The 11,550-nt window shown below is 41.8% G+C and overlaps 2 protein-coding genes across 4 annotated transcripts; one reads left to right on the forward strand and one right to left on the reverse strand.

The window, feature by feature from the left end:
* Positions 1-554: 554 nt before the first annotated feature.
* bend3 (BEN domain containing 3) lies at positions 555-6,408 on the forward strand. Of its 2 annotated transcripts, none has more exons than XM_037796421.1 (4): positions 555-721; positions 3,098-3,152; positions 3,356-3,534; positions 3,671-6,408. In XM_037796421.1, exons 2-4 carry the CDS (start codon positions 3,101-3,103, stop codon positions 5,888-5,890), a joined length of 2,451 nt encoding a protein of 816 aa, XP_037652349.1. In that variant the 5' UTR covers positions 555-721; positions 3,098-3,100; the 3' UTR covers positions 5,891-6,408. The 2 variants fall into 2 exon arrangements, with proteins under 2 accessions (XP_037652349.1, XP_037652348.1); XM_037796420.1 differs by lacking the exon at positions 555-721 and adding an exon at positions 2,224-2,961.
* An 814-nt stretch (positions 6,409-7,222) lies between these two features.
* Positions 7,223-10,259, reverse strand: mtres1 (mitochondrial transcription rescue factor 1). Of its 2 annotated transcripts, none has more exons than XM_037796426.1 (4): positions 10,108-10,259; positions 8,185-8,638; positions 7,765-7,837; positions 7,223-7,666 (listed from the first exon to the last, which is right to left on the reverse strand). In XM_037796426.1, the coding sequence occupies exons 1-4, from the start codon at positions 10,124-10,126 to the stop codon at positions 7,478-7,480; spliced, it is 735 nt and encodes a 244-aa protein (XP_037652354.1). In that variant the 5' UTR covers positions 10,127-10,259; the 3' UTR covers positions 7,223-7,477. The 2 variants fall into 2 exon arrangements, with proteins under 2 accessions (XP_037652354.1, XP_037652352.1); XM_037796424.1 differs by lacking the exon at positions 10,108-10,259 and adding an exon at positions 9,826-10,101.
* Positions 10,260-11,550: the final 1,291 nt, after the last annotated feature.

The raw sequence follows: 11,550 nt of genomic DNA on the forward strand, positions 1-11,550 counted from the left end.
AATATATATATACTGTATATATATATATATATATATATACATACACACACACATACACACATATACATATACACACATATATATGTGTGTATATATATATATATATATACTGTATATATACACATATATATACATATATATACATACACATACATACATACATACACACATATACACAAATACACACATATATACATATATATACATATATATACATACACATACATACATACACACATATACATATACACACATACATACATATATACATGTATATATATACATATATATACATACACATACACATACACATACATACACACACACATATACATACATACAAACATACATATATATTTAAAAATAGACGAAAAAAATAAAAATAATAATAATAATAATAATAATAATAAAAATAATGATAATAATTAATAAATAAATAATTGTTTTTGTTTACACCAGCATGAGTTCATCGGAAATGTTTCATGTAGACGGTATTATAACTTTTGGTTTATTATTTTTTCTCTCCACAGCTGTGCGGAAGTGACACAGCAGGCGCGCGCCCCGGTCACGTCACGCGAGAAAGCACAGGAGCCGAGCGAGAAAAAGAAACATCAACAAGAAGAAGAAGAACAGTTAACCTGCAACATACAGCACCGTGACAGTCCGCAGACATGTCCAGCCCGTCGCTACCAGTCCTACAGGAGTGCGTGGACTCGTAAAGGTGAGCTCGAACCGCCGGTCACGCGTGTTTATTACCGTTAATCTAACAAGAGTCCGTGCAGCAGCAGGAGGAGGTGGGGGGGGGGACTCGTCCACGCAAACAGCCGCGTCATTAACATGCACACAGACAATGTTGCACTACTAAAACCACCGCGGTGCTTTGATGTTGTCCACAGTGAGCCCGGGTTGTTGTTGTTAAGAGGACAAGTTAGTGTCCAGAGTTCAGCTCTGACAGCTGAGAGGAGTCTGCTCGTGTTTTGGTTCAAGGGTTCATGGGCGGAAGAATGAGGAAGTAGCTGCTTCATAACGGCTTGAGGGGAGCTAGGAGGCAACTCAGTGCACGGTGGCATGAACACACTACAGCACAGCTCAGCACAGTCCCTGTCTGGCTATAATAATGCACATAGTTTGTCTTTGTAAAAACACAATGAGTCTGTAATTTACAACAGATCTGATCAGGCTCACCTGCCTGGCAGCATTACAGGTAATAATGTGTTTGGCTGCAGCTGGTCACATGCTGTTTGTCATAACGGTGGCATACTGTACCAGCAACCACATGTTTATAGCACAACTAACATGAGTAGTTTAGGATTTATAAATGTGTTCACACACTATCATTTTAAATGTACAGTATATATATATGTGTTATTTGTTGGTATCTATCAAGCATTTAAAAAACAGTGTTTTTAGGGATGCACTGATCTGACTTTTTCAGTCCTAATACAGATATCTGGGCTTTGGGTTTCGACCGATACCGAGTACCGATCCGATACCAGTGTTTAATTAACAAGCTGTATGCCTGACTGTGTGGAAATGTCTGGGATCATTTTTGTATGTGTAAGACAACATCAGGCCTGACTTAAACATTGCTTTCCTAACTTTGTAAAACAAAATGTGACCAATAAATACTTAGATTTAAATGTATTTAAAGGGACTGTTTGTAAGAATCAGAAATTGGTTGTAACAGCGACACCTGAGGCCTGTTAAGTCAACGAAAGTCAGCGTCCTGTTGCTCGTGCTCGCCCGTGTGCACGCGCTACCTGAATGTGAGCGAGCATCCGTCAAAACAGTGAGGCGACACACATCAGCTAAAACCACAATATCACTCTATATTTCAGTAGCTTGGCAGTAATGTTAGCTGACCAGACGAAGGTCTCTCCATGAACCAGTGCTGATCCTAGTGTTTGCTTTTCCTGCCTCAGCCTCCCGACCGCGGCCGTAGGGCGAGCTGAGAGAGCGAGAACGAGCGCGGTGTGTGAGTGAAGGCAGGCAGGCAGAGGAGCAGAGTACAGCAGAGACTCCGGCCCTGGAGACCAAAGCTACGTCTCCCCCGCGTCCTCCGACCGCAGCCAACACTGTTTTGCAAGACGGGCGTTACTAGATAGAACTTTGCGGTTTTGGTGCTTCTGTGTAGTTTGTGTTGGAGTCTGAGTCGGAACAGCGTAGCTAAATGCAAGCGCGCATGGGACACCGACCCAGATTGATTTATACGTGTAAGAAGTTACAAACAGTCCCGTTAATGTTTATTTATTATTATAATAATAAATCACACACCAGCAACTTGGTAAAAAAAAAGCTTCAATATTAACAGGAATTACGATTCCAGTTTATAATGTGTATATAGTATATAGACATAGAACTGAATTGAATATATTGGCCCTATTGTCACCGACATCCAATCCAGCTATTTGAACCAGTAGCGGCCCCGATATCTGATCAGGTATCAGTATATTCTAGTTAGAATTCCAACTTCTTGTTGCTTGGTTGAATTTAGTTGGGTTCTGGAAATATAACTAATAACTATTTTCAGTATCAATTCATGGAGCAATTATTTTTCTCGATGAAGCATTTATAAAATGTAAACAAATAGTGACAAACACCCATCATAAGATCCCAGAGCCCATTGTGATGTTTCGAAATGTTGTTGTTTTGTCAGACCAACATTCCAAATCCCAAAGGTAATCGGTTTACAATCAGAAGACTAACAAAATATTCACATTTGAGAAGTTGGAACTGTTGAATTTCAGCTTTAAAAAATACTTGAGCAATTAATTGATTGATAATTGTCATCAGTTTCTTTTCCGTCAAAGGACTAATCACTTATTAGGGCTGCCCCCTCTTAGTCGACTAATCGGTCGTTTTGATCTTAGTCGACTAAGATTTCTTTAGTCGATTAGTTATTTGTTTTTGCTTTTTTCATGCTGACTGACTATTTCCAAGAAACCAATGAGCACATTTCTGGTAAACACAAGATTTAAAGCTGTGCTTTTGTGTGATTCTTTGTGAAGAAACTCAGTGTCACAGGTCTGTCGATTAAATCGACTAATTGATTCGTCAGTTTCTCTGACTTCATATGTTTGTGATTTTTTTTTTCTAGGCTATGAATTCCCCTGAGTATGGAGAAGTTTCAGATGAAGCGATGCTTGAGAAAGGTAACTTCTGCAACCTGTATTTATATTTTTATATATATAAAAAAAATACAGAGGAACATGATTTTTTTCCCCCAGATTATCTGTCTCACGCCCGACAGTCATGATATAGTGACAGTTTTATAAAAATCCCTTTTTATCATATTTGCTCACTGTTACCGACTACAACTTTAATAAAGAAAATGTGATTCTGTCATAATTTGCAGAACACAAGCATGTCCAGGACTTTAAGGAGGAATCGGAAGACTTTGCTATTTGTGAGTCACCTGAAGGACTGGGAGGAGGGTCTCCTGGAGCCACTGAGGCTGTTAAACGGCCATCTGCAGAGATCGGCCCTTACACAAACCAGTCTTCCAGCAGCAAGAGAGCCAGAGTCTCTGGCGAGGTAAGCTAACCTCAGACCCTTTTATCTAACTAAAAACATTGGTATACAACACAGACAACTTACATATCCTACCTGTTGTATAAAGGTGTCTCTTACGGTACATATGTGTGTTTTGAATGATATTTACTCTGTCTAGATGAGGCGGCATTTGATGGATGAGAGCAGCAGACTTGAGCCTCTTTGCCTCACCACAACTGGACAGAAGAGGAATTACGTCCAGCAGAAGCCCAGAGTCTCCTACAGAAAGCCTCTCTTCAGCATCTCCCACAGGATCTCAGAGAAGAGGAACACACCGAGTCTGGAGCAGCAGGCCGGGAATCAACTTAACTTCAGCAGCATCCTCTCATCAAAGCTCCAAAGTTCGGAGGATAACGGCCCATTGGAGACCCATCCCGCCATAGACGCTTTAGGGCAGGCGTCGGCGACGGACTCTAGCCTTTATCCGCTGATTGAGAAAATGTTTCTCATTCTCAATACCCTCAATTCGAGCATGACACAGCTGCACAGCAAAGTGGACTTGTTAACCCTCGAAGTCATGCGAATAAAGAAGCAGATCAAGCCGGCCGAGATGCTGACGGAGTTCCAGCCTCCTCCTGAATATCTGCTAACAAGCGACGAATTGAATCAGCTGATGGAGCAGACATCCAGCGCCGGGGAGCTTGGGTGTCGGCTGCTGGTTCATCTCTTCCCAGAGCTGTTCAAAGCCAGGGAGTGCTCTCATGAATGCATGGCAAGCAAGAGAACGCTGGAGTCTCTGCACCTGCAGCTCATCCGGAACTACGTTGAGGTATGCTACCCTTCGGTCAAGAGCAACAGCGTCTGGCAGGAAGAATGCCTCCTTCAGATTAATGACTTGTTTAATCGCTTCTGGGCACAGAGGGACATGGAGAGTGCTCGGCTGCTCAGGAAGCAGACAATCACGGGTTCTGGGGTAAAGGCGGAGCATCCTCAAACCTATCGTTTCATCAATGAGCAAGGCCGGGAGGAGGACATCTCTTTAGATAACCAGCAGAGCGGTGTGGCTGCCTCAGACCTCCCTTTTAATACACAAGCCACAGAGGAGCTGGATGAGTTCTCCTCACCTGAGGACTTTATTATTTTCCTTATGCACCGTCTCTTCCCTGAGGTTTTCGAAGAGGGGAAAATGCCAGAAGGCTCCAGCCATTTCAGTAGCGTTGGGCAGCTAATTCTGGACTCCGACAAGATGGAAATAATAAGAAAGTATATGGAAGCTAATTTTCCTGATGTGCCTGAGGACAGCTGGCTTCAGGTGTGCATTCAGCACATGGAGGATGCACTCGAGGGTCCTCACAGTAACGGCAATGGGAGCGAACCTGACAATATCAACGATGAGGGCTATGACCTGGCCAGCCTTCCTGAGGATGTTTCTATTATTAGGGTTCCAGAGGGGAGTGATTGTGAAAGGCCCGGTCGCAAGGCCAAAAAGTCATTGCTTACACCTGTGGATTTTGACAATCTAGAGATTCCTCTTCCTGACTTTACTGTTCCCCAGCAGTACCTCTTGTCCACAGAGCAGCTGAAGAACAACTATGAATGTAGCTTGTCCATTGGGAACTTTGCTTCTCGGCTGCTGGTGCTCATGTTCCCTGAACTCTTCACCCACGAGAACGCGCGGAAGCAGTACAACTGCAGCGGTTCTCTCGGTAAAAAGCAGCTCGACCCCATTCGGGTAAATCTGATCCGTCATTATGTGCAGTTAGTCTACTCTCGGGCCAAGAACGACAGAGTGTGGATGTTGGAATTCGTGGGCAAGCTTGACGAGAGGTGCAGGAGACGTGACACGGAGCAGAGGAGATCCTACCTGCAGCAACGCAAAGTGTACGGACAAGACACAGAGCAGGACTTTCTTTGCCAGCTGAACCAGCTCAATCCAGATAACATGAGGGAGGATCCAGACATTCCCTCTTTACCTCCTGAGAAAAGTAGCAAAGACTTTTGTAAAATTCCCCTGGACGAACTGACTGTAACCAAGCCTGATTTCCCTGTACCGTCTATCTACCTTCTCTCAGACACCGAGGTACGGGAAATCGTCCAGCAGAGTCTCTCTGTTGGGAACTTCGCCGCCCGTTTGTTGGTACGCCTCTTCCCTGAGCTCTTCACTCAGGAGAACCTGCGGCTGCAGTACAACCATTCAGGGGCCTGCAACAAGAAGCAGCTCGACCCCGTCCGCCTCAGATTGATCCGTCACTACGTGGAAGCGGTGTATCCTGTGGATAAGATGGAGGAGGTGTGGCACTACGAATGTGTGCCAAGCATCGACGAGCGCTGCCGGCGCCCCAATCGCAAGAAGTGCGACATCCTTAAGAAGGCCAAGAGGTCAAGCACTGTGTCCTAGTTACAGTACTTTTCAGTTAGGCAAATAAAAAATAATTGCACAGTATATAAGCTGAACCCGCATTGATGAACTTTTTCAACATGTCCTATGTAGGATGAAGCCAAGCTGTTAAGAGTTTCTTCAGTACTATCCGTAGTCCTATTTTACCTTTTGACTACAGCAGTAGATGTTGCAGTCTATGTAGTGTTATTATTGTTGGATAAAGAGTAAAAACTGCTTCTATTTATAGGCCAAATCTGTCATAGCTTATCTAACATACTTTGTTGTAGCCTTAAAAACAATAACAATGATAGTAGCATATAGCATAGGTCACATATTTGCTCTATGGATAGAAATATTAATCACAATGACGTGATGTATTTCCATTGCAGTTACCGATGTAGCATTGTGCCACCACTGTTTCAATAACAATGTGCTTATGTTAAGCCTTCTTATAGAAGTTTATATTATAAAGACAATTTAACATGACAATGGATCATGATAACCTATTTCTAATAAAATCACAATTATAAATATGACATGTGATTGGACTGTTTTACATAATGGCACCAAACTGTCCCTGTTGAGGTATCTAACCTGGATTTATAGATTGCTCCAGGGATGACGTATTTTTGTAGGCCAACCAGGAAGTTAGCAGTTTGCCCTGGGTTCCCTCGACAAAAAGCCAACGGGATTTTTCCATTCGGTTTTGGATTATTGCAGAAAATAAGCTCTGTGGAAAACAAATGTTTATGATACTTTCACATTTTGTTCAGCAAGATAATATTCACAAATGAACACCACTTTTATGATTTTTGAAGTGTGAATACAATCACCAGAAGTAAAAAGCTAACGTTGAAGGTGGACGAGTCAGCATGATTACGTTTAGTAGTATTATTTATCCACTTGTTAACAACCGCCTTTTTAAGACACATACAGGCTTAAAACTTCACGAGTGGGGTATTTACTGATGTATTTTATATCTCAGAACAAAACATTACAATCTCTTCAGCATGTATTAACCACAGACCTTATTTCAGGCATCTAACTAAAAACCCATTCAAAAAACCCATGGACTTCCAGACGAGGGAACCGGAGGTGCTAAAATGCTAACTCATTTGCGGGTTTTAGGACTCATTCCTGTAGCACTCTATTGGATACCGACACCCCGAGGAGTGCATCCTGAACACTCTCCAACAAGCTCTGTACAACGCAACATAAGTATTGCTTCTGCTGGTACTTACCATTTTACATTTTTGCCTCAACAAAAATGAGTAATAACGAAAAAAGATATTAGTAGCAGGACATATCACAAAACTAATGATTCTGATGAAAACTCATGGACTTGCAAGACAATGTCATATGCTTTTTATCAGCCAACTCATTAGGAACATGATGTCAAAATGCACTTTTATTAGAGGAGTCTCACAGTATAATGGGGAAAGGTAAACACTCAGTCTTTCCCCCAACCAACTGCTTAATGTCTACACAACCACTGAGAACTGTTTAAACTTTACATTATACCTTTGTAATCCATTCGAGATCCAACTTTTCTGCGGGTGTTGTTGCCTTCACTGGCAAATGGTATTACAGTCAACAGGGTCCTATTCAAGTTTGTGGCTTAAATGCCTCATCCTTGGGAAGCTCTATACATTTCCAGCGTCTTATGGCAACTTTGTGCTTTTCTGTGTTATTGGATACACCGAAAACCCTCCGTAGGATGACTCTCATCAGAGTAACCGTGCTTGTTTCTTGGTTCTCCGACAGTACCAGGTCCAAGGTGTCCCCGACTTTCACCTAAATAAAGAACAAAATGTGAGAAATGAGGTAAAGGGCACAAGTGGAAAGAGTGAGAGTATAGGGCAGGAATATGTAACTTATCAAACATCAATTACCGTTTTATTTTTCTTGATGAGTTTCTGTCCATTTAACCTGAGCTTGTTGTTATAGAAGGCGTCTTCAATTTTACTGTTATAAGACAAAAGACAGTTGTTCAGTTGGTTCGAAGAAGGAAACAAGTTGTATTTGAACATATTTGTGTCACAAAATCCCCCAAATCTCATCAGTAATTCCTGTGATACTGAAACACCACTGTTAGCATACCATGGGAAACTAAAACCATGCCAAACAACAAATATGTTGTGCAAAAACGGCATCCTATTCAGCTTGGACAGCATTCACTGCCTGATATCTGTTTGTTTGGAAAAACTCTAATTGGTTATTTATCAGCCTATTCTTGTTCCTTTACATTTAGCCAGCTATAAAGAAAAAGAGTCATTTAAAGCTATAAGAGCAGCCGACAGGGAGTGACTCACTTGCGTGCCATGTCCAGGCCAGCTTTCATGATGACATCATATCGAAACGACGGCACATGTTTCTCTATGTCTTTATAGTCCTTCGGTAGATTTGGGTTCTCATCCACCTCGTCTTCATAATCGCTGTCCTCAGGGTCTTTTTCGTCCTCGTCTTCATCCTCGTCCTCCTGTGCTGCCCGAGCAGCTACTTTCTTCTTGTTGCTTTTAAACCTCAGCTGGTGGACAGACCAACCCCTGACGGCGTCTCTGCCACGTAGAGCGGGCCTGTGACAGCCAAGTGCGGGGAAAGCCGAGCAACCCCACAACTGGCGTGTGTGGATGGTCCTGGGACACCATTCGTTCTGCCTAAGTCCATATCCAGCAGCCAGCAGGTGGCGAGGATTCAACCTTCCCAGCTGCCTCATGGCAAGAGCCTGCACCACCAAACTCTGCATGTTGGCACTCCACCCAGTCACTAGAAAAACATGGATGGTTAGGAATTATTATGCGACATTACTGATCTCGTTCTGACAAATTTAAACCTGCAGTAGGCAGAATGGTTTTAGCATCATTCGGCAAAAATTCCATAATAACCTTTCAGCATATTGTAATTCAAGTGTTCTGAGAGAAAACTAGACTTCTGCACCTTATCATGGCTCTGTTTTCAGGCTTCAAAAAATCTAGCCCGTGACGGGAGACAATAGTGTACGGTTTAGCTGTAAAATAAGAAAGTTTGCTCCGGCTGGTGGGCGGGATATTTCCTCAACTGATCTCAACATGGCTGCTGGGTACAAACTTTCTCATTTTACAGCTAAACAGTACACTACAAGATGTTTCTGAAGACATTTGAGGCATGAAATAGGCATTACAGTAACAGAATATTGATTCATATTTGCTGCCTAGTTTGACCATTTGATCGGAGCTCGCAAGTGATTGACAGCTGCTCAGAGACGGCAAGGCTCCAGCTCGGCTCCGATTGGTTGTTTTTCTGCGGCCTGTGAAATCATGCAGATGCCATTAGGGGATTTGATTATGATTTTTCTTAGATTACCTGTCTCATGCACTACTGTGAGGATATAGTGACCGTTTTATAAAAATAACATTTTTAACAATATCTGTCTATGTTGTAAATCACCTCTCGAAATCATTTGTCAACTGCTGATTACAAGGTTAAGAATAAAACTGATCAAGATCAATATTTTAGACTTGCTTACCAATAATGTCCTATTTGAATCCATTATTTCACCATTCATACTAATAATTATGTTATTAATTAGATAAACGTGAAGTGTTTTTCTTGTTTGATTGCTAAAACACCTTTGTAAAGAGTAAATTAAGACTATTTGGATTATAAAGTCTGCAACACTAGTCAACAAATGTACCTTCAAAGTAAAAGCCTCATTTTATTTCTAGCCACGGTTTTGCTCATGTCATAATAGATTTTACATTTAAGACTGTTGCACTAATTATTATGTAAAACAATGATAGTACGAGCTGCACAAACTTCATTACTGATGTTAAATTGCAGTTTGCTGTTTTACCGGAAGTGATGCTTTTATGCTGACATGCTAACAAACATTTCTGAAGGTAACGTTAAATATATATGCCAGTGGAAGAACACTGCAATAAGTCTTCTCATAATATTGGCTTATTATTGTGTACCTTTATGAGGATGGTGTCTCTGGTGGGTTGAGCTTGACATTCTTCAGGATGAAGGTGAAACAGGAGCTGAAGCAGCTAGCAGCAAGCTAACCTAGCAACTAGTTAGCAGCTAGCTTTACTAGCTTTACTCTTCTTCAGTGAGCTCGTGCAGTCATTATCTCAGTCCATGTGCAACACACCACGAGTATACTAACCTATACGCTGTGTAGCCTGTTTAACTTTGCTGCTAAATGCTGAATATGAAGCTGCTAACGCGTAATAATCATCTGGTGGTCCACTCACCTAAAGGATAACCTTTCATAGGTTGCTGCTTGTTACTGTGTGTTCTTCCTCGGCTCGTCTGATGGGTTACTTGTTTACCAGCAGAGTGAAGGTGCTGCCACCTACCGGACTGGAGGAGAACTACACTATCTGGCCGAGCTGGTGAGGGAACACCAAACCATATTTCATGTTTTTTATGAAAAACAGCCAAATTTCCCACGGATATTATTTTTTAAAATTGTAGCATGACACTTTCCAACTCCACTTCTGATTATAAACTGGGAAAAAAAAGTTTGGAAACTTTTGTTTGGTGGATTATTTCTCTGTTGTTACAATGCTAATTGGCATTGTATTTTACATCGTTAGAAAGCCTGTTTATTTACCTTCACAATGATGTCCAACTTGTAAGGATCATGCATTTGTGGGATGAGCAACACAGCTGATTATGTGGGTAGCGCCCAAGAAAAATATGCCAAAATGCTCTGCCAATGGTAAACAGTGTATTCTTGTTGGTATTGACTCTTGTTTTGAGTTGTTTGGTGGATTGGATGATTGAACTCTCTATCAGTAACAAGGAACAAACAAGATATATTGGCTTTTTTACACTTTATTCATTTAATACACCGTCAAGAGCCTCAGTAGCGAGTGGAAGATCCATACGCAGCCACAACAGCCTGGCAAAACAAGGCTTGTCATCATTGAAGGCCATCTCAATGCAGTGAGATATCGGGATGAGATTCTGCAGCTAGTGGCGATCCCATACGTATCTCCACAATCTGGGATGCTCGCCCCCACGGAGCCAGGGTTATCACAGACTACCTCTTCTCTGGCGGATTTTACACAATGTCCACATAATCTGTTATAGGCCTATAGTAAATGAACCAGAAATGATTATCCAGGAAATCAAAGTTAACGCAGCAGTGCGTAGAATTGGATGTGATTAAAAAAGTTATTTTTATAAAACGGTCACTATATCCTGACAGTAGTGCATGAGCCAGGTAATCTAAAATAAATCATGTGCCTCTGTGTCCTCCGGTGCTCCTAATGGCATCTGCAGGATTTCACAGACCAGAGGAAAACAACCAATCAGAGCCGAGCTGGAGCTCTGCCGTCTCTGAGCAGCTGTCAATCACTCGCAAACTCCGATCAAACGGTCAAACTAGGCAGCGCTGATCAAATATGAATCAATATTCTGTTACTGTAATACCTTTTTTATCGCCTCAAACGTTTTCAGAATCATCTTGTAGTGTACTGTTTAGCTGTAAAATGTTTGTGACCCGGCAGCCATGTTGTGATCAGTTGAGGAAATACCAAGCACCGCCCACCAGCCGGAGCAAACTTTCTCATTTTACAACTAAACAGTACACTACAAGATGTTTCTGAAAACATTTGAAATAGGCATTACAGTAACAGAATATTGATTCATATTTAAACAGCCAATAGCAACAATAGATTTTCTAAAGC

Source organism: Sebastes umbrosus, chromosome 16 (assembly GCF_015220745.1).
Source record: "Sebastes umbrosus isolate fSebUmb1 chromosome 16, fSebUmb1.pri, whole genome shotgun sequence".
NCBI classification, from domain to species: domain Eukaryota; kingdom Metazoa; phylum Chordata; class Actinopteri; order Perciformes; family Sebastidae; genus Sebastes; species Sebastes umbrosus.